Source organism: Cololabis saira, chromosome 10 (genome assembly GCF_033807715.1).
Source record: "Cololabis saira isolate AMF1-May2022 chromosome 10, fColSai1.1, whole genome shotgun sequence".
NCBI classification, from domain to species: Eukaryota; Metazoa; Chordata; class Actinopteri; order Beloniformes; family Belonidae; genus Cololabis; species Cololabis saira.
Window position 1 is genome coordinate 39,826,271 of NC_084596.1, and position 23,215 is coordinate 39,849,485.

General features: G+C 40.2%; 2 protein-coding genes across 3 annotated transcripts; one reads left to right on the forward strand and one right to left on the reverse strand.

The window, feature by feature from the left end:
* The first annotated feature begins 1,462 nt into the window (after window positions 1-1,462).
* On the forward strand, window positions 1,463-7,621 carry LOC133453050 (profilin-2-like). Of its 2 annotated transcripts, none has more exons than XM_061732896.1 (3): window positions 1,463-1,784; window positions 4,243-4,435; window positions 5,795-7,621. In XM_061732896.1, exons 1-3 carry the CDS (start codon window positions 1,656-1,658, stop codon window positions 5,890-5,892), a joined length of 420 nt encoding a protein of 139 aa, XP_061588880.1. In that variant the 5' UTR covers window positions 1,463-1,655; the 3' UTR covers window positions 5,893-7,621. The 2 variants fall into 2 exon arrangements, with proteins under 2 accessions (XP_061588880.1, XP_061588882.1); XM_061732898.1 differs by having other exon boundaries at window positions 6,133-7,621.
* Window positions 7,622-17,378: 9,757 nt separating this feature from the next.
* LOC133452078 (alpha-2-HS-glycoprotein-like) lies at window positions 17,379-19,859 on the reverse strand. The gene is made up of 7 exons (XM_061731271.1): window positions 19,587-19,859; window positions 18,915-19,025; window positions 18,707-18,788; window positions 18,450-18,604; window positions 18,264-18,359; window positions 18,005-18,073; window positions 17,379-17,915 (listed from the first exon to the last, which is right to left on the reverse strand). Exons 1-7 carry the CDS (start codon window positions 19,782-19,784, stop codon window positions 17,574-17,576), a joined length of 1,053 nt encoding a protein of 350 aa, XP_061587255.1. The 5' UTR covers window positions 19,785-19,859; the 3' UTR covers window positions 17,379-17,573.
* Window positions 19,860-23,215: the final 3,356 nt, after the last annotated feature.

Below are 23,215 nucleotides of genomic sequence, written 5' to 3' on the forward strand. Positions count from 1 at the left end.
TCTACAATTTTATCCCTGATGTCCTTACACAGCTCTCTGGTCTTGGCCATTGTGGAGAGGTTGGAGTTTGTTTGATTGAGTGTGTGGACAGGTGTCTTTTATACAGGTAACGAGTTCAAACAGGTGCAGTTAATACAGGTAATGAGTGGAGAACAGGAGGGCTTCTTAAAGAAGAACTAACAGGTCTGTGAGAGCCGGAAGTCTTACTGGTTGACAGGTGATCAAATACTTATGTCATGCAATAAAATGCAAATTAATTACGTAAAAACCATACAATGTGATTTTCTGGATTTTTTTTTTAGATTCCATCACTCACAGTTGAAGAATACCTATGATAAAAATTACAGACTTCTACATGCTTTTCAAGTGGGAAAACCTGCAAAATCGGCAGTGTATCAAATACTTGTTCTCCCCACTGTAGATAGATAGATAGATAGATAGATAGATAGATAGATAGATAGATAGATAGATAGATAGATAGATAGATAGATAGATAGATAGATAGATAGATAGATAGATAGATAGATAGATAGATAGATAGATAGATCTTTATTGTCATTATAAATATGTACAACGAAATTAAAAAAGTGCTCTCCAGTCAGCGCATCATATAAAAAAGATTAAATAACTGAAAAATAATCAGTAAACGCTTAACATCTCCCATTGGTATTTGACTTTTCGTGATATTATCTATCTGGAAATATACAGCCGAATCCATAGTGCAAAACAGCAAAATATGTTATTTTGGCATATAGCAGCAGATCGAATTAAAGCCAAACTTGAAAGATGTATTTAAATTTGATATAGACTACCTTATTGCAGCTATCCTTGTCCAGTTTTTGATATTATTATGTTTTGCCTTTGTTTTATTTTATCAGGCCTAAAAACATTACTGTTTACTGAAGTGTACTCTTAAATTAAATACTTACCTGCTGGACTCTACTGCCCTTATTTCTAACAGCTTGTGCTTTTTATTATTTTACTTATCTTCTTATTCATATACATGGTCATTCATTCATTATTCATAATTTTATTCAATCTTATTTGTTATTTACTGACTAATTATGTCTTGCCGCTTTTAATGTCAATGTAAAGCACTTTGAGTTACCTTGTGTTGAATTGTGCTATATAAATAAACTTACCTTGCCTTGCCTTGCCTTGTATTATCTTTTTTTTTCTGTTTTCCTTATTATTAATTATTAATTGTTTTCATCGAATGCTTAGGTCTGAGGGGTGGGTTTGGAAGGGGGTGAAAATATGTGTATAATTTTTGTTTGACATCATTGTGGGTGCCACCGTTTATAATAAAAAGAAAAGATGAAATATAAATAAAAACATTTGATCACAACGATCGACCTCGCTCAGCTGATCAGTCTCCCATTGTGCGGAGTGATCTGATACGGACTACACCCAGGCGCCGCCGCGCCTCCTCACCGCCCCGGCTCCCTCCGCCGCCCCAGCCTTCGCCTTGCTCTCCGTCGAGGTGCGGGTTAGACCGGGAGGCTTTATATTCATTGGTAGTTTTCTCTCCCCCACCCTCCGTTCTGGTCGTGCCCTTTTTTCTGGCTCACCTCACCTCCCCCCCACAGAGCTGCTGGTTATCACTATTGTCTGAATTATTTTTTTATTTTTTAATCCAGCATCATTTGTGGAGCATGTCTTGGCAGAGCTACGTGGACAACCTGATGGCGGACGGCAGCTGTCAGGACAGCGCCATTGTTGGCTACACGGACGCCAAGTACGTGTGGGCGGCGCACGCCGGCGGGCTGTTCACAAACATCACGGTAAGGGTTTAGCGGGGGTGGCGCCGGCCCCGGCCCCGGCTAAAGCGGGGCTAAAGCGGGGTGGCAGGCGGGGGGCCCGGGGCGGCTGCTGCCGCGCTCAAGCGCCGCTGCGGGATTAAAGGCTGGTTTATGGTTCCGCGTTAAGTCGACGCAGAGCCTACGGCGTAGGGTACGCGGCGACGCGCGCCATACGGTACAGGCTCTGCGTAGGTGTAACGCGGAGGCATAAATCATGCTGTAGCGCTGTGCGGGCAGGTGAGGGAGCTCAGCTCCGTTATCCCCGCAGGGGAAGCGCGTGTGGACGCGGCTGGTTTAGCCTGGCCTGGGGCAGGAGCGGCTCTGTGGGGGGGCGTGGGGGGGCCGGGGCCTCTGGGAAGGGTTTATATTAACAGGAAGATATTTATCTAACAGTAATAACTGTTTGTGCATTTTATTATTATTATTATTATTATTATTAGTATTATTATTCATTGAGAGGGACGGCGAGGGGCTGGTGGAGACGCCACACTGCTTTCCTTATTCCACTTTAAAATATTCCTCGTGTTTGATTTCATGTTTTTTTTTTTTACAATATTTTTATTTTTAAGTTCAACAAGTATATAAAAAAAAATGTCAAATTTGCAAACATTTCCACATATGTGTGTGTGTGTGTGTGTGTGTGTGTATATATATACAGGACTGTCTCAGAAAATTAGAATATTGTGATTTATTTTTTTTTTTGTAATGCAATTACAAAAACAAAAATGTCATACATTCTGGATTCATTAACAATCAACTGAAATATTGCAAGCCTTTTATTATTTTAATATTGCTGATCATGGCTTACAGCTTAAGAAAACTCAAATATCCTATGTCAAAAAAATTAGAATATTCTGGGAATCTTAAACTGTAAGCCATAATCAGCAATATTAAAATAATAAAAGGCTTGCAATATTTCAGTTGATTTGTAATTAATCCAGAATGTATGACATTTGTTTTTTTTAATTGCATTACAGAAAATAAAGCACTTTATCACAATATTCTAATAGAGAGTGTGTGTGTGTGTGTGTGTGTGTGTGTGTGTGTGTGTGTGTGTGTGTGTGTGTGTGTGTGTGTGTGTGTGTGTGTCCCCTCAAACAATCACACAGTAAAAAAAAAAACACAACAAATGAATACATAAAAAATAATTAAAGAATAACTACAGACATCAAACTAATAAAGTGCCTTAAAATTAAAAAGGCAGGATCGGTACATTCACATCGCAAGTGTAAGTTTTGTTATTCAGTGTTATCCATTTCGTTGGTCAAGAAAGACATAAATGAGTCCCAAATATCTATAAATTCTGTCTGTTTACCTTTGACTATATAAGTCAACCTCTCCAGTCCAAGACTGTTTGATTTCATGTTAGTGTTTCACTGATTCAGTTTTAATGTTTGGGATTGTAAGTTATTCATCAGTGCACACCGGCTCATGTGGCACATTTTTTAAAAGGTGGAGAATTTTCTGATTGTATGTATGTAGGTAGGTAGCAAAGGAAGTTTATTTGTAAAGCACAATTCAACACAAGGTAATTCAAAGTGCTTTACATCAACATTAAAAGTGGCAAGACACAATTAAACAGTAAATAACCAATAAAATGATAAGAAAGAGGTAAAATAATAAAAAGCACAAGTTGTTAAGAAGTAAGGGCAGTAGAGTACAGCAGGTACATCTCATTCTTACTATGGCCAGAATTACGTTACTATACGGTCAAAACGTACAAAGACCGGGTCAAATACAGTATTCCAAAAGTAATCTTTGATAATTCTATGCTACAATGCCTGTTTCCAGGTCATATATATATATATATATATATATATATATATATATATATATATATATATATAATGTGTGTGTCTGTCTGGGCCAACAAAAAAGGAGCTGAGAAATAAGCTGTTTGTGTATATACTTATCAACCTTTAGTTTTTGTTGGCCAGTTAAATTTTTAATGGAGGATCTTTTAAAATGTTGCTGTTAATTAAGGGGGAAAAAAGGAGGTTAATTTAGAAGTTAAGCAGTAGATTGCCTCTCTGTTCAGCTGCAGGGACGCTTGAAGCAAGAGCGGGCTCCTTTTATAAGAAATTAAAATGGAAAAGTTGAGATTAGTTTTTTCCAGTTGGTTTTGCTGATTGTATTAAAGTAACAAACATTACAGAAATTATTTTAATTTCAATGTTTTATGTTAAAAAGTAAAGAATACATTTACTCAGTAAAACAAGGGGCAGTTGTGGGTTCTATTAGTCTATTACAATTAAGATGAATAAAAGTTGTTTTAAAAATAAATAAAATTAACTTAATTCTCATGGCTGTATGTTTTTTGTCAATTTTGGTTGGTTTCATTGATTTCATATTGTATCATTTAAATACAGATGTATCTGAAGCCTTTGACAATGATAAACCTTGTGCATTTTGTTGTCTTTTTTTCTTTCTTTCTTTTTAGTCTCAAGAAATAGATGTCCTCATTGGCAAGGACAGAGAGACCTTTTACACCAGCGGTCTCACTCTTGGCTCAAAGAAGTGTTCGGTCCTTAGAGACAGTCTCCAGGATGAAGGGGACTGGACAATGGACATCAGGACAAAGAGCCAAGGAGGGGAACCCACATACAATATTTCCGTGGGAAAAGCTGGAAAAGGTAAAAGCCTAATCAGTAACATGCTTCCTCCACAGGTGGAGAACTCTGACAAGTCAGGAACGGGACTGCAATAGTCAGGTGGCAGGTGTCTATATTTTTTTTTTTTTTTTTTTTTTTTTTTTTTTTTTTTTACAAATATTTAAAAGCATTATAGACAATACTTGGATGCAACAATAAGTAAACATAATTTATTATAATACTTTACTGCAGTATCTTTTATGTTCCACCTTTTGGTGCATCATGTTTTTGAAAAGATGCAATCACTAAAATGTGATGATTTGCAGCTCTTACATGATGTGCTGAATTTCAGTTTATTCTGCAGACAGTAGTTTTCACATGCTGCAGGTCGCTGCATTTCTCGCTGGGTGGTTGACGCCTCAAGTCTGACTATAACCGTGCTGAGAATCGTACATGAAATGGCCAGTTTTCCTCTTCTGACAGTGTAGAAGGGATGTGCAGCTGGATCACAACTGTTGTTCCAACACACGTCTTTAGTCCAGCTTTGTGTTTCATGAAATGCATAGGCAGACCAGTTCTCGCCCCCTCCTGGTGTGTCAGGTTATATCATTGTAGAGTTGATGATAATGGGGCCTTAATTTTGTACTTCTGCCCCATAAAGTTATGATAGAATAGGATTTAAGTGGTCACAGTTTGGAGCCCAGAAGCTCGTACTTGTACTTCATCTTAATGTCACTTGGTAAATCAAGGGGAAGCAGCAACTTGCAGCCACACTCATTCTGCCCTCAAACAATCAAAAACGGAAAGTAAGCTATGAACTTAAACAAAGCAGTTGCTCAAACTTTTAATTTAATTAATGATTTAGCTCTAAGTTCCATTAAACTGTTTTGGATAAATATTGTTTTTCTTTTCTTGGATGAGAGAAAAATAAAGGGTTGGTCCCAGTTGAACTGAATATTAAATTCAGTTTTAAAACGGAAGAGGAATAAAGTCGATCCTTCTTAAATGGGCAGCTAGATTTTTGGACAACAAACAGTGACAACCAAACTACTTTCCTTTTCTTCTTCCAATGATTTCTTTTGCTTCCTTTTTTCCCTGTTTTATTCTGCTCCGCATGTTCATAGTTAAGAGCAAAAATTAACTGCACTGTAAACATTGAACTTGTGCTAATACCAGTTGAGATATTATAGTTTACACGACTGCATGAAAAAGCCTGGGAATTTAAAAAGAAAAAAAGGTTTTAACTCCCTCACTCTTTGGTCTTTTTGGTCACATCTTGGCAAATTATTGTACTATACATTTTATTTTTTACATGCTTTACGACTGTACTGCACTTTTCTTACTTTCCTTGGTTACTTTTCTTAACTGTCCCCTTTTTTTTCTCTATCTCTTCTCTTTCAGTTTTGGTTCTTGTAATGGGCAAAGAAGGGGTCCATGGAGGCGGATTGAATAAGAAGGCTTACTCTATGGCAAAATACTTGAGGGATTCCGGGTTTTAATGTTCTCCAGCTCATTTAGATCACATTGAGGGACAAAAATAAGAGAAATGTATTGCTGTTAAGATTTCTCCTGCAAGCAGTCAATTGTCTTGGAAACTTTTAATAGCGATGAAGAGTGATGATGCTGTGTTACCCCCTTCATCCTGTAGGGGGCGTGGCTCTTCAATTATTTTCATTTCTCCCTCTTTTTTTTTTTTCTTTTTTTTTTTTTCTCCTCCTTCTCCCCCTTGTGTGCTCCAGTATTGGTTATAGTCATGGGACGGGAGGCGGTCCACGGTGGAAATCTTAACAAGAAAGCACATTCAATGGCTGATTACCTGAGGAAGACTGGATATTAAACCACCCATTCGTCAACTTAGCACCTCACTCCCGGTCACTTTATTTTGAGACAACTAGGCTTCGGTGGGATACAATGTCTGCTTTGTACACACAGCTTTTTGTCCGCCCTGCCTTCTCCCTTGTAATAGGCGTTTCCCACTGTAACATTGTTCATCTGATGCTTTTTGGCACTGCAGTTGTGGCATGTTCATTGAGATGTTTATTGATCAAAATAAAATGTGGAGGGAAAAAAAGGTCAAATAAAACAGGTAAAACACATTTGGGCTCGCTTTACATAACATGAACTCATTTGTAAGAGGAAGTGCACATGTATCGGTGGTAGCAGTTTGCCTCGTTGCGTCTTACTGAACAGATGGCAGTTTTTTGTTTAAGTCAGCATGTGGGGGTTCAGAGCCGCATGCATGTTCTCACCCACCGTTCTTATTTGTCTCGGTCTTCAAACCTCCGTTAAGGAAACGACAAACTTCCTCTGGAAAAGCTGTACGCACTGATTGGCTGTACAGTTTTCTTCTTTTTTTTTTTTTTTCTTCCCCCCCCTCCTCTACCACCTGATTTTTGCAGTTGTACCTGAATGTGGTTGTGAAAGTCAGTACGGTGTTAGGCTGTTCCGGGACTGTAATACTTCATCACATTTTTGCGTCTCAGTGGACATTCCACCTTTTTGACCGCAGACGTGCTCGTTTCTCTTAGCTGTAAATCACTACACACTTTGGACCAGTTTTCTGTACTAGAGGGTCATCACTACAGCTTACTCTGATGGATGATTGTTGACCGTTAATTAGAAACGACTTCAAATGACTGTAAACCATCTAACTGCTTCTTTAGACTAAAACACTAAATCTGCATCACTAATTGATTTGTCGTTAACTTCATGTTCATTTAATGAGTCGTTTAACTACAGTGACTGCATTTTGCATTTTGACTTAACCAAGGCTGCTCGGTTAAGTCCTTGGACATTTTTTTGCCTTGTGCTTTAGTCATCAAAGATGTATTCACAAATTGTCATAGTATGCTACTTAAAATTCTATTTAAAAAGAGAAAATGCTGTGTTCACTAAACATTGAAAATGGTGTTGGTTGGAAATAAGAACATTTGTAAGTTGTCTTGTGAAATCTTTTGAATAATTGTATTCTGTGCCATAAAAAATCAATATCTGATGTGTTGCTACGAGTTGCATTTTTGTCTGCTGCCCTGGCAAGAAACAACTTTCAATGGCACTCCTAAGGGATATTTTGGCATCTCTAATCTCCAGATTTGTGGAATATGTAAATAAACAGAAAGTTTGTAGTATTTTGAGTTGGAAACTTCTGCCACAAAATCTATTTCAAATGCCATGAATTGAAGATGTCTTGTTTACAGACGAATGAAATAAAAGTTATTCCAACCCGAGGTCAAGGCCAGAGTGTTGTGTTGCTTTCTGTGTCCAAACAAATGTCTTTTACAGAAAAACCCCAGTGTTTTTTAATAATGTTCAGGTCTGTCGTATATGCTTCCCCTGGGGGCAGTGTTTTGGAAATACAATCTGCACTTTATTGTCCTGTGGACGAAATCCAAATGTATTTGCCAATATTATCCAACAATGCCTGCAGTGAAACAGAACTACTAAACAGCCTCAGTTATTACAGGAACTGGCTGGATGTTAACTTTCTCCATTTCAACCAAAGGGAGAACTGGTTTGTTATCCTGAACAGTGGAGTGAGTGAGCTGCCCCTCAGCTCCTGGATGGGATTTAGGCATCAGTTTGCTCAAAACCTTGGTGCTCTGACAGCTATTTACATTTGATAAGCAGAGTAGTTCTACTGTAAAACGCAGCTTCTTCATTTGAGATTGTCGATCTAAGTGCAGCTGTACCCAGTACTCCAGTTGTAACAAAAAATCAGGGGGGGATGGTGGATTTTATCATATGGGGACAGATAATTTGTGCTGATTACAAATAATATATATTACAAATAATAGCACTGACCGAAACACCTGCAGGAATTACATAGCAGCAGTTAAATGCAGCCTTCTGTAAGCTTTAAAATCAAAACACAACAATAAAAAACAGTTTTCTGAACTTATCAATATGACTCCGTCCATCACAGGATAAGTAAAATGGATCGCTGCAAAAACTCAAAATCTTAACAAGAATATTTGTCTTTTTTCTAGTTAACATGTCTCATTTTAGTAAAAAAAATCTCATTACACTTAAAACAAGACTCATCACTGGAAAAAACAACAATTGTACCTGTTTCAAGTAGATTTTCACTTGAAATAAGTAGAAAAATCTGCCAGTGGAACAAGATTTTTTTTGCTTGTAATGAGAAGATAAATCTTGTCCCACTGGCAGATTGTTCTACTTATTTCAAGTGAAAATTTACTTGAAACAGGTGAAAATTGTCAAGTTATTTTTCTGGTATTTTTTGTGGTGATGACTCTAAATGTTGAAATAGCAGTAAAACCACATGCATTGATGAAATGACATAAGCCTTATGTCATAAGGGATGGAAAGGGGGGATGGCAGTTTTACAGGGGGGATGATTTTGACCGTTTTTATTTCAGGGGGGATGCCATCCCCCCTCATCCCCCCTCAACTCCAGTACTGGCTGTACCTATCTTAAATAGACATGCTTTTATAACTACACAACTAGACTGGTAATTGTGTATAGGTTTAGATCAGTCATCCCTTCATCTGCTTCAGTAGGTGTAAGATGCTGCTGCTGCTCGGCTCTTATGGACAAGCTCAGAACAAAAAGACCATGAGTATTTACAGGACGCCAGCAACGTGTCCTCTGTGTGGGCAGAGGAAGCAGGTACCACAGTGATGGAGGAGGTGAGGACACTCACTTGTGGCCTGTAGAAGTGGGGGTGAACCTGGGGGGAGACGGTCTGAGGAAGAACATCCTCTGGTGCAACGTTTGATGACCTTGGATGAACGAGTCTCCCACCTGAGGTCGCTGATGATGCTGGGGCCCACGAGCTTCAGAGTCCACCTGAACTGCAGAGCTGCTGATAAGTGTGTGTGTGGGGGGGGGGGTATCTCAAAGGAACACTTCTTCGAATTGTGAGACCACTGGTGTAAAAGGTCTCTCTATCTATTTCTTGAGACTAAAAAGAAAGACAAAACGCACAACGACCATCAAACTGTTCAACCGGACTGTGCAGTAACCAGGACAGTGCAATATTACACACTTTTTCTATCCTCATTCTTTTTATGGCACCGCACCCTCTATTTTACTTTTATTTTTATCTTTATTTTTTAATTTTCTTATATTTTTATCTTTATATGGGTGTTTGGCTTTTGGGGTGTTTGATTTGTAAATGACAGTGCTGAGTGAGTGAGATGGAGATGTCAATTTCCCCGAGGGAACCTCCCAAAGGGATTAATAAAGTCGTCTGAATCTGAAAATGTTTGGCATTGTCAAAAGCTTCAGATACATCTGTACTTAAATTATACAATATGAAATCAAAGAAACCAACCAAAATTGACAAAAACACACAGCCATGAGAATTAAGTTAATTTTATTTATATTTAAAACATCAACTCTTATTCATCTTAATTGTAATATACTAATAGAACCCACTACTGCCCCTTGTTTTACTGAGTAAATTTATTCTTTACTTTTTAACATAAAACATTGAAATTAAAATAATTTCAGCAATGCTTGTTATTTTAATACAATCAGCGAAACCAACTGGAAAAAACTAATCTCAACTTTCATTTTAATTTCTTATGAAAGGTGCTCTTGCTTCAAGCGTCCCTGTAGCTGAACCCAGAGGCAATCTTCTGATTCATTTCTAAATTTTTTTTCCCCCCTAATTAACAGCAACAGTTTAAAAGATTACCCATTATATATATATATATATATATATATATATATATATATATATATATATATATGTGTGTGTGTGTGTGTGTGTGTGTGTGTGTGTGTGTCTGTGTATGTATAGCTGCTAAAACTGTTGCTGGATTCAGATCTTTCCTCAAAACATCTCTATTTGGCCTTCGATTCATGCTGAACATTGACATCTTGTAAACACTTTATCTTTGCTTTGCTGTGCATTAGTCAATGTTTGAGTTTTGCCTGTCCAGAACTTCGGTCAACCTCTTTTTTCCTTTTCAAATGGCCTGTATAAATAAATAAAATCTACCTTGACCTCTTCCTTTATTTTTCTGGTAGCGCTGCACACAGTCCAAAGTGGTAAGAGCTGACATGAGCAGGCTTACACTCGTAGTTAAAAACTGTTCAAATCCTTGAAGCACTTTTTAAAAGTTAGGCATGTTTAGAAAAGTTGTGAGCTTAGGAAAACTGTAAAACACACTTATCGGACAAGTCCTCGCAATTATAGAAACTTATGAAGATGCCAATGAAAATGAATCAATGCATGACTTGCATGTGTCTTATGCACAGTATAAAAGAAAACTACTTATAGAATAGGTTTATTATAAAAGACTAGAAGTCTAAACAAGGAATTAGGTGAAATCCATCCAACATGCTTTGAAAGAACACTTTGTTTTGCAATAAAACCCATCTCTCATGTTACCTGAATGCCAGACTGCTTATCAGCCTGCCCTGAGAATACAATTGCAAGCACCTGCTACAATCAGGTGTCTGATTAGCCATAATTAGGATCAGCATTACAACACGCAGAGGAACAGTTTTTCAGCGTTCTCTGGGACACTGCTAAGGCTGTTTGCCTGTGTGCAGTGCGTTTGTTCGTTGTTCTAATGGCGTGTAGAGGAACAGGGGGCAGTATACTTTTACTGTGTTTAGGCTTTTTAGTGTTTGTGACGTCGCTTTGCCACTGTGCCAGTCTCACGAGGCTAAAGGCACTGGATGAGACTAGAGAGGCAGCAATGCACACGGAAAGTCAAGCTGAAACATCTCAGCAGCACCATGGGAGGCTCTTGATTGGACAAAACTTGCAAAATTCCAAATTCAGTGTAACCAACTCCACTGAGAATGTGCTGGATGATGAAACGGATTACCAGGCAGACATGGGTCAGTATAACTTCAACGTTAATTTGACATTATCAAGCAGTGTCATTAGGATGGATGAATTACTAGATGGCAATACTTAATCCTTTCTGTATAACTTTTATTCTTCCCTGAAGACTGGTGGCAGGCTAAGCAAGATCATGGGTCTAAGCCAGATATTGAGGCAATACAACAGCTTCTGACAATGGACCCGAGGGTTGAATGCACAGGAGACTCAATGAAGCTGCTTGTCCAAGACGCTGCTTCTACTCCTGCATCTCTGCTCTTTGTGGATAGAGGTAAATATTTCCAGTGCTTTTTGAAAAAAGTTACCGGTATGCATATTGTTGACAAATCTTAAATTTATTTTCTCAGGTAACTTGTCTCCTTTATCGCTGTCAAAGTTGCCTTTAAGCTGTGGTTACAACATCAGGTCAACTCGACGCGATTTGGTCTTAATTGCACCTTACAACGGCTGCTTTATTATCATTGAGGTGGGGTGTCTTGTTCTGAACACACGGCACATTTGAACCAGCTATGGTCCACATTATCTCACGTTGCCTTGTCTGTTGTAGGACGACAGCTACGTCCTTCCGTTGCGTTGGTGGGGTCTACCCGTCAGGATGTCTTGTCCTTTGACACAACACCTGATGTCTAGTCCTCCAATGGTCACCTGCCATGTTGAGGGCATGGTTGTCAAAACGGAGTGGGCTGCCTCTAAAATCAAAGTAAATGGTAAGTTTTGGTGCTGTTTTTATATCACGTTATCTACAGTTGACCTATTGTCTGACATCTCAAAGATGATCGTAAATGGCTGCATTCTTTTTCTAGCTGTTCCATGTAAAAATGACTAAACTGCTAAAACATGGTACAACCTAGATGGCAATAGGTGTGCAGTGCTGAGGTAGGGGATGGGGGGAGTTTGTGCATCAGGTGCAATTAAGGCAATTGTCTTCAAATAATTCAAGCTAATCAAAAAATATTACCAACTTTTTGCCTAAGCTTGTGATTTAAAAAAACAAAACAAATCAGATGCATTAATTGCAAGCTTATGGGAAATTTGATCTACTAGCAACGGCTCTGTTTTTGGAAGCCGCCGTATTTTCCGCACCGTAAGGCGCACTTAAAATCCTTAAATGTTTTCTCAAAAATCGTCAGTCATCTATGTATGAATTTTGTTGTACTTACTGACCTCGAACCAGTTTTCTGTGGTACACTGCGCTCAAAAATCTGTCAATGTTTTGGTGCGACTTTGGTGGCGACCAAGCCGCTCCACTCGATTTTCGATCATTCAGCTGACACAGGGATGGTTGGATAGGGGTTGCAATGTTCGATGACTAATTATGTAGTGCTTGCAAGCAGCCATTATCCAACATCTTTTCAATGTTAAAATACAATAATTAGATGTCAAAGTTAGGTTTTCGGAGTAAACCCAATTTTCAAATCTAGATCATAATCCTTTTTAGGAATGCGTTGTGGATTTGTGATTTAAGATATTTTTATGTATTAGTTACAACTGAACGATATTCGGAATGAGTTGAATAAAGTTCGACTTACCAGACTGTCACTTTGGTTTTATCATGCGCCTCATAACCCAGTGCACCTTATGCATGAAAATGGATCAGTTCATTGATGCGCCTCATGCCTGATTTATGCTTCTGTGTTAAACCAACGCAGAACCTACGCCGTTGCCGCGACGCCGTCGTGAACCCTTCGGACTTCTCCGTCACTCCATTTCGCCGCGGTGCAGTACCCCCCATAGCACTAGGGGGTTGCGTTCTTTTCCTGAATGGTTTATCGTCTTATTTTTTTTTACAATTTTTTTTGTTTATTTTTATTTACGGACTTCCTCAATGAGTCGCTCCTCGACTTGGTCCATGTTGATAATGTTCTGTCCATGTACAACAACAAGATGTTTAAAAATGGCGGGGATGGCGCAGTCTGGAACCGGAAATGCATTGCTACCAAGCAAACCAGTCACAGCCCTCTCGGTCTGCATTGGGTGTGCGTCGCCTCGACACGTAGTTACATTTTTTGGGAGGTGCAGGTCAGGCTACGGCTTAGGCTATGGAGAGCCTCCCACGTACCCTACGGCGTAGGCTCTCCGTTGATTTAACGCAGAACCATAAACCAGGCTTAATGGTCCGCAAAATACGGTAGTGCTTTTTCTCCCCTCAGACATATAACTGGATGTAATGAATTTATTTTTTTATTTTTTTCCCCTTTTTGTCAGTGGATGGAAACTGGGAGCCTCTATTGAGAGCCACAAACAGGTGTATGTTTAGTATTGTTGAACATCCTGAAGGTGTAGTTATCTCCATACGCTATGCACCCTGCCTGGCAAAGAAGGTATGTTTTGTCTAAATGACATCCCCCACATTTTTCTTTGAAGCTGTTTGTTTACATTATATAATGTATTGACACTTGTCCACAGGATGGATTATATACGCTTGAATTGGGTGGCGAAGGAGAAACGAAAATTTCCTGTCCATCAATGATTGCCCAACCTGAACCCACAAAACCTGCAGAGGGTCCTGCCCAGCAAAGTGGAAGCAGATGGATGTATACCTCTGCAGCACATGTGACTTCAGCCCATCCTCCCTCTCAAACTGGCCCCCAGGCTCCAGGCCTCCCCCCAAAATCACAAATTCCAAATGAACCAAATCGGGGACCACAGAGACTGGATCGTCCTCAACTTCCGTACTATCCGCTATTTCCAAGTTTCCTTAACCCTCATCTGACAAGTCCAGATAGTGAAGCGCTTCCGCCAAAACCTACATCTCCAACTGTACAAACGGGGGAAAGGCAAAGTTTGCACCCTTTTCCATTTTATTCTCAAAGACCTGTGTATGCAATTCCCACAATGCAATCATTGGGGACTAAACCACCACCAGGTAAACATTTGGATATCTCATATCAAAGTAATTCTAATGTCACAGTTAGCTCTCATCAAAAACCTTTGGGACCACTTCCAAGCCAGTCAAGGATAGTCAAGCCAGGGCAAGGACAGAAGCCCCAACATCCATTGCTTTACCCACCGCGTTTAGTTTCTCAAGCACCCCATTTTCCTCCGCTGTATCAAACACCGCCTGAGAAACCTAGTCCTTCATATCCTACAGTATCTGTAAAACCTCAAGGTGAATTATACCAGCCTTACTACCTCCTCTACACCCAACAGAAGCCTACCTCAAAACCCACTGGAGTTTCACAGAAACCCCAACATGAAACTCTCAGTCAAATGTATCAGCAATTCTACTTTCCTCACCTGTACAATCAAACAAATCCAGGCTCCAAACCTGGCTTGGGGGCATTGCAGCCTGGAACTCCCCATGGACCACATCAGCCATCTTACCCTTACTACTACTACAATCAAACAATGCCAGGTACAACACCCACTAGTTCAAAGCCCCAAATGCCTCTTGACCAGATGTACCACCTATTAAACCCTTACTACATACATCAAGGAAAGCCAGGTACAAAACCCGCTGATGGTTCTCAGCCACAACAACCCCAAATGCCACTTGACCAGATGTACCGCCTAGTAAACCCTTACTACGTACATCAAGGAAAGCCAGGTACAAAACCTGTGGATGGTTCTCAGCCACAACAACCCCAAATGCCACTTGACCAGATGTACCACCTATTAAACCCTTACTACGTACATCAAGGAAAGCCAGGTACAAAACCTGCTGATGGTTCTCAGCCACAACAACCCCAAATGCCACTTGACCAGATGTACCGCCTAGTAAACCCTTACATCCACAGTCAAGGAAAGCCAGGATCAAAACCCTCAGTTTCTAGGCCACTGCAGCCTGGGGCGACTCAGGATCATGTCCAACAGCCACCCAAGCCTCAACCAAAGCCTGGTATTCCGCTTGTTTCAAATCCTACTGCTGTTCCTCAAGGATTGCAGCCTGGAGCCTCTCAAGACCAAATAAATCAAGGAAGGTGTTTTTACCAAATGGCAGCTGAAAACCAGCCTGCAAACATGCCAACGGGCGCCCCAGGAACTGGAACTACTAGAAGACAACTATATGATCCGTGTCGGTTATTCAGAATACCAGGTAGTGCAAAAAATGATGGCACTCCTATAGCAATTCCCACACAAAGTGCACAGTCCCCTAATGTAAATCTCCAACAGGTTCAGATGCCTTACCCCTATAACCTGCTTTACTCACAGCAGCAGCCCCCGGCTACTCAAGGGCAACAAGAAGCTACTTCTCTAGCAACCAACAAAAAGCTGTTGGACTCTACAATTCAATATATGAGTAATGTTGGCATTTCCTCACAAGGTCCTCAGGCTACTTCTTTTGTGCAACCTATGGTCTGCCCTCAAGTTTGCCCATATGGATTTGTAAATTGCTGTCCTCAAATTGCTTTTCATCAGCATCTCCATATTTCTCCTGTCTCTGACAAAGACGGAACTATATTTCATCCAGGTCTGCCGTTTCTATCTATGGTAGCATTTACTGACTTGAGCAATGGCCTGGATGTTGCCTCACTTGTACAAACACTTGCTGAAGCTGCAATACCACAAACTGAGGGCAGTAGCACCTCTACACAAATATTGCCAGAATCCCCTCTGTCTCAGGGTGAAAAGCCATCAGATGGCAACCCTGCTGCACTTACTGGAAGTAGTCCAAGCAAGACCCTAAATGAGCAAATGGTTTCCCCTCAATTTCTAGGAGGGTCGTCATATCCCTACTGGCCATATGTACTAAACTTTGACCAAAGCAGTCCTGTGGCTCACTCCAGTAATCCTTCTAAATATCAGACCCTAGGTGAGCCACCATCACAGCCAGTGGTGCAATACGAGTCATTTAACCCTCACCTTCCCAACCCACAAATTGGCCATATTCTGACGACGGCTAAACCTGGAGAGATTCATCCTGATCTCATGTCTTATATCAGCCAATATGCTCATGTACCTGAACAACAGAATTATCATGCAGCCAATGACCTGCAGTCACTAAACAGAAATCTGGGACACACAGGTTTAACCCATGACTCTCAACGTGGAATTGATCAGTTTCTCTTTCCTCACTTTATGCCCCAGGATGCCCCAGTGGCCACTCAAAACAACTCGCAAGAAAAGTTGGAGAGTCCTTCAAAGACCTCCAACAAAAGTGAGCAGACTCTGAAGTCCCACTCTGTACCCCAGAGTTATGTACTGCTACAGTATGGCCCACCAGGTAGGGAGCCCAACAGTTTCAGGGACTCCGCAATGCCTTTACAAGATCTGGTTAGTGGAAACTCTGAGACGCTGAATGTAATGATGCATCCCAGTGATGATCCTCAGAATTTGGAGCCCTTGCAGCAAAAGGATCAACAGCTAAAATTGTTTTCTCCCCTTCCTGGTGACTACATGCAAAAGTCTGATGGACTGGCTTTGCCACCGTCTTCCCCACCTTCAGATGATTCTCAAGTGTACTTGCCCCCAGGAAACTTCTTAAGTGCAGCCAATTTAAAGCACGAGGACCTCTGGAAATCCCTGAAACTTTCAGATTTAAGCCAACGGTTTCCACCCCATGTTTCTGAAGAAATGCTTCAAAGGAGTTCTGACCAACCAGCCAAGGGTAAGGTTGTTTTGTTTTAACTCGCACATTTTTGTGGGGGTCTTGGGTTTTTGACCCTAATGTACAATGTCTTCTCTAGGTTTGAACCAACCTCTCCAGACAGAACATGGAAGTCGTAAGGTGTAAAGAGTTGCCAAATGTGATCTAATAAAATGAGACTAAAATGACTTCTGGCTGACTTTGTTTTGTCATTTGACACCAAATATTGGAACAGGCACTTCTTAGCCTTGGTCACTGCCACTTTGAAATTATTTGCATTGCCTGTCGCTTCCTGAATGTTGACCCATTTGTGTAAACATTTTTGTTACAATGAATGTGCCTGTTCCCCCACAAAGCAGTTTTTTTTTGTTTTCCCTCCTAGATTATCCTTTTTAATAGAGGATCTTTTTTTTAATGCTTAAGCTTTACACAGGGAGCCACTGATGCATACCTTTTTTTTTTTTTTTTTTTTTTTTTTTTAAAACCTTCAATGCCAGTGGATTCATTTGTATGACTTGAACACTTTTCAACACCATATAACAGTTCTGTATCTTTAAAACCAAAATTGTAATCTGACAGCCAACAGTTGTATTGCAGACAACCACTTCAAAAAAGGCACAATGAGTTGCAGCTGCAGATTTTACTTATGATTTATTCAATGGCATTACATGCAAATCTTCCATTTTCTAGAGACAGAAGTCTTGCAATGCTCGTGATCTCAATTTCAAATGATTACTTGTCGAGTGTACAGCCACCTACCACAACATAAGTTGGTTACGCTAGCACCAGTGCAGTTCTCATGTTTTGAGTCTTTGAAATATTTCAGCACCTAGAAAAATCTGACCCTTCCTGGGCACACTGGCACGGGGGACATGGGTCCTGCTTGACCAACCTCTTCTACTATCGCAGCAGATAAATCTCTCTTCTGCAGGGTGATGGGCATCTCTGCACTGTCTGAGGCGTCTGAAGCTGACAAAGAACCTGGAGCGATATCTGTTAAGTTGGAGACTACGGACACAACTTCCACTGACTCTGCAGACAACAACGTGCTCAAAAGAGGATTATGGAAAGCAGTAAGTTTGTGGTGCCTCACACCGTGTTTGTGAGTGGCAACAACTGGTGGGAAGGCAGGCTCTGCAGCTGCAGTACTGTTGGCATCCATGAGGGGCATCTGAAAAATGACACGCATCAACATAAGTGAGAAGTGGCTCTGTCTGGTAAATGGTTCAGATTAAAAATTTACATCTAAAAGTATTTTACCAGAGTGGAAAACATCTTGCAGTCCACAGTGGCATTTTGTTGACCTTCAGCAATGCAAATTCCACGTGCCTGATGGAGAAAAGAGCTGCTTTGTTCATTATCAGCTCCACTCATGACAGCTTTGGAAAAAAATGATCATATTTCTGTCTTCTTGGTTTAACTTGTCAGTATGATTTAAAAAGTATTCACTATCTCACACCAAAAAAGCTTTTAAAGATGTTAGTCCTGCATTCTTTTAAAGTCCTGTCACTGTACTTACGGCCATGGAGTCGTTTAAGGGCACACAAGTATCGTTGATGCAATTGGCCTCAATTACAACATACTCAGCTCTGTACATCGCTCCCCCTGACACAACCTGAAACAAAGGGAGTGGGAAGAATTGATGTACATTTCAAAATATGCGAGTACGTGTAGTTCAACTGTACATGAAGATGCTTAGGCCCACCGTTGAAGACATCCTTCCAACCTCCAGAACGGTGTAGGTTACATTTTCATTCAGGTTGTTGAGCGCTGTCAAAGAGGCCTGGACAAAATCCAGACCTCCAGTGTGGTTTAAGGGAAGGAGGGTGGGGCAACCAAGGCACAAGTCCTCTGTGGATTCTGAAAACCATCCAGGAAAAGAAACGCAGAATTTTTTTAAGTAAATTGAAATTTGTCTGTATGTGCAGTGATGGAGTTTAAAGTTTAAGCTATAACTTTTACCCTCTGTTTTACACTTGAAGGCTGTGACGGTGAAGACCCCGCTAACTCTCTTCAACACCACATCACAATCTCCTTCGACTGCCTGTGTGAGATCAGATGCTTGTTGGGTTGGAAACTTTCAGATTGTGGTATTTTGGGGGCTTTAGGGTTGAATTATTACTCTGGTTTAAAAAAAAAAACGTAATGTGTAATGTTTTTTTTGTCTCACCGTCAGTCTTTTGGGCCTGACTGTGCAGTTGGCAACAGGTGTAGGGTCCAACACGTGACAGTCTGTCTCCAGCAAGTCCAGCTCCAGGACAAACGTGTGGTTTCCATCAGGCTATAGAGGAAAACAATATCAGCATTAATCATAATGGGAAAGTGTATACACACATACCTTTATTTATATTTATATATATATATATATATATATATATATATATATATATATATATATATATTTTATATATAATAAAAAAAAATATATATATATATATATATATATATATATATATATATATATACATATATATAAGATATATATTTTATTACATATATATAAATAAAATATAAATTTTATATATATATATATATATATATATATATATATGTGTGTGTGTCAAATCTACTGCAAAAGCTTTTGTTTTTTTTATTGCATTTGGCCATCTAGGGGATACTGAATTTCCTAAATAACATTGTAGTTTTTACAAAAAAGGACATAAATGTAGATCTATCACAAGTAGAATATATAAAAATTTGATTTGCAATTTTTTGAGAAAAGGTTGAAGTCATCAATCACCATCTGCATATGTGTAAATGCGGAGCGTCAAAGAAAGAGAGAAAGAAAAACAGGCGAATGTCCTTGAGCTGGACTGAGCAGCCTCTGCTCCGGCCATCTTACCATGGTGTTGATCTTGATGTCTTCGATCCTGTTCCATGCGTACTTGTAGCCATGGTTGTGCTGGGCATTGAGGTAATCCTGGGCCGCCAGCGCAGCGTCCTCAGCCTCGGGGGAGTCGCACGGGGGCCGCAGCACATTAATCTGAGCCCGTATCCCTGCCAGCAGTCCCAGAGCCACAGTGAAACCCAGGAGATTCATGTCTGTAGGAGATGCAACAGGCGTCCAGAGCGGTCAGGGAGAAGATGGTGAGATGAGGGGGATCTCGCGCAGTCTGAGGTGTATTTATCACGCGCTTTTAACATGAGAACAGAGCCAAATCAAACATCATGATCCTTCCTCCTCACGCATGCGTCACATGTGGGTTGCCCTCTGTATTGAGAGCACTGCCAAAGCAAACAGAAACAAAGTCTGGCAGGACGTGAGAGGCCTTTGGTTTAAATCAGTGGCCGTTAGCGGTTTTCATGTGAGACGCTTTGCTTAGTGTCAAGACATTCAGTCTGATTGCTGATATGGTATGATTGTTTCTTAAATGTCATGAAAGTGATCGAAGATTGATGTTCTGAAACAGCCAGATTGTGTAACCAGCTGTCTCTGCAGAGGTCAGACCGAGAGGACTCGCTGCAAAGCTGGGCCTCACTATCAGCAGGGATTCTGTGATAGCTCAATGAATCTTCAGAAAAGAGGATGTTTATCAATGGGGGGGCATTTTAAGGGACAGGGACACTCAAAGCTGCAGCTCTCATGTTTGTTTTGTGTAAGACCATCTGCACGTTACACTGTAGTGTCACTCCAGGTCGGAACCAGGCTGCAGACAGAGATACTGACGAGATCATCCAGTGAAACTTCAGTGTTTGCTAAAATAAACCTGCACTGATCAGTTTATCTCATTTACACTTTATTTGAAAGCTTTACGACACGCCAACTTTTTTTTTTTTTTTTTTTGTAAATTTTATTTATGCAACGCAAGTCAGAGGCAAACAACGTATACAAATGAACAGTGGTTTCCTTTTTTTTAAAAACATAAATGAACATCTCCGTCCCTCTCCCTCCCCCCTCCCAAACCCCATAGACCTATTGCACAACTAACATGTTACCTCAGGCATGACAGGGCAATGTAACATGCGAGAAAATAAGAAAAAATAAATACCGCCGGTAACCATAATATCAAAAAAAAAAAAAGGTGCTTGTCAATCGTGCAAAATGAGAGATGGTGGCTGCCTACTCCTCGGTCAACAACATTTTCTTGATATAAATGTGATGTAATTCTTTATACCTCCTCAAAAGATTGAAATCTTCAGACACTTGAAAAGTACTTTAACACACGGTGTGTAGATGTCATTTGTTATTGTTGTGTGGCTGTGCAGAGATTTGAAAACCAAAAAAAGAAAAAGATATCAAAGCAGCTGGTCAAAACTGTTGGATGTCTTAAAATATTAAGAACATGATCCAGTCTAACCAGATACTGACTTCTTGTAGAGGTGTCACACGTGCCACGTGCATCAGTTAGTTAGTTAGTTAGTTTCAATTTATTGTCCTTTCGAAAATTAATTTTGCATCTGTGGCAGTCAGAATACATGGTCAAAAACAAAAAAAAAACAATATACAAGACAATTCGACATAGAACGATTAAGTGCAGTACAGTACAAAACTATACAATAACATAACTTAACACAATTAGGTTAGGTAGGTAGTTAGGTAGTTAGGACCCTCCCTTTGGTGGACGTGTTTAGAAACACAATGAAATACTCATCCCTGTAGTGGCTCTTAACCCGTGACTCGCTGGCTTGCACATCCTCCCGTAGCAGTGATAAGGTGAAGTCGCACACAGCGTTTCAGTTCTGCTGAGGCAGCAGAACAAGCCAGAATCATCAGAGGAGGGGGGGTGGCGTTTGGTTTCTACCTAACTTGGTGCAGAGCACTACGGCCAAACAACTCCACGTTGGTGTCGTCTGTACGGAGGACTTTCATTCAGGAGGGTTGTGGATTGTTCAGATCACGCTCAGTCACACCTGCAAGCTTGTTTCCCCAGTTTTTGTGGCTCTACTGGCCTTTATTCAAGGGGTAGACAGGAAGAGGGTAGAGGGAGAGAGAGAGAGGGAGAGAGAGAGGGCGACATGCAGCAAAGGGCCACAGGCTGGGACTCAAACCTGCGACCGCTGCAGGTACATGGCCCTTTTCCTTTAGAATTGTCAAATTGGTCTGATTCACTGCACAAATCGGCACAGATTACTTTTGTAATATTGTATTTGACCCGGTCTTTGTACGTTTTGACTGTATAGAAACATAATTCTTGCCATTTTAAGAATGAGATGTACCTGCTGTACTCTACTGCCCTTATTTTTTAACAACTTGTGCTTTTTATTATTTTATCTCTTTCCTTATCATTTTATTTCATTTTATTCGTTATTAACTGTTTAATTGTGTCTTGCCGCTTTTAATGTTGATGTAAAAAATGCGTTATTTGTGAAGTTATTTCTTGGAAAAAGGGGCAGATCAGATAAGATTCTTCTTCTTTCGGCTCCCTTTTCATTCACAATTTAAGAACATTTGTATTTGTATTGAATTGTATTATTTTTTTTGAATGAAATAAAGAATAAAATGAAATGAAAAATGAATAAAGCACTTTGAATGACCTTGTGTTGAATTGTGCTCTACAAATAAACTTGCCTTGCCTAACCACTGTGCCACCCAGCAGCCCGGAGATATTTTTAATATCAAATTGCTGAAGTCAAGTACTCAGAGAAGAGTCTTAGACAGTTACTTAATGGTGTTGCGTGGAACCACCACAACATTTTCTAACGTCTGAGTTGTTTTTGCGTGAAACGTCTTTCATCGTGGTAGAAATTCAATTGTCATCATAAGTCTGGATTTAGATTTGAAGTTGTAATAGTCATCTCCCTGTTCTGATCTATCCAGCAGTTTTTCTCCACTCTTCACCACATCGCTGCACCGAACCCAGTGACCTATGTGTAAAGGAACTCTCCTGGTGTTTATTTGCGTATTAACTTTGATCCCTGATGTTTAAACTCCTCCTCCAGTCGACCTCAAAGAACCCTCCTGCTGAAAGTTCAGGACCAACCGAGCCAACTGACCACACCTTTTAACCTGTTTAATGAAACAGATCATCCTTATTTTTAACTTCGATTTTGTCTTATTATCATTTTTATAGCTATCATATGTATCTAATCGTCCTTTATGTCCATTGGTGGGAGGAATATGAAGCTGCGTCTCTGCCCCACTATTATGGTCACATAATTGTGTAATGAGACCTCGTCTGAGCCCGGTGCCAACAACCCAACATCAGGGATGAAGCCAGCCCAGAAATAACAACAGCTGCAGTTCGTGGCCACTGGGTGCTGGATCCGGAAACGGGTCAATCTCCATTGACTCCTCTGTTAAAATGGGCAAATTTTCAGGGTGTAGTGAATTTTTGTAAAGTAATTTGACATGATTGAGTGTCAGTGATGCAGGGTGAACCAATCAGCAATGTTCTTTACACCTATTCACAACATGGTGCGAGAGCGGTATGAGGAAAACAAGGTTTCAGAAAACCAGAGGGTGACATCATGACAGATAGATAGATAGATATGTGTTTATTGTCCCCGCACTGCAAAAACTCAAAATATTAC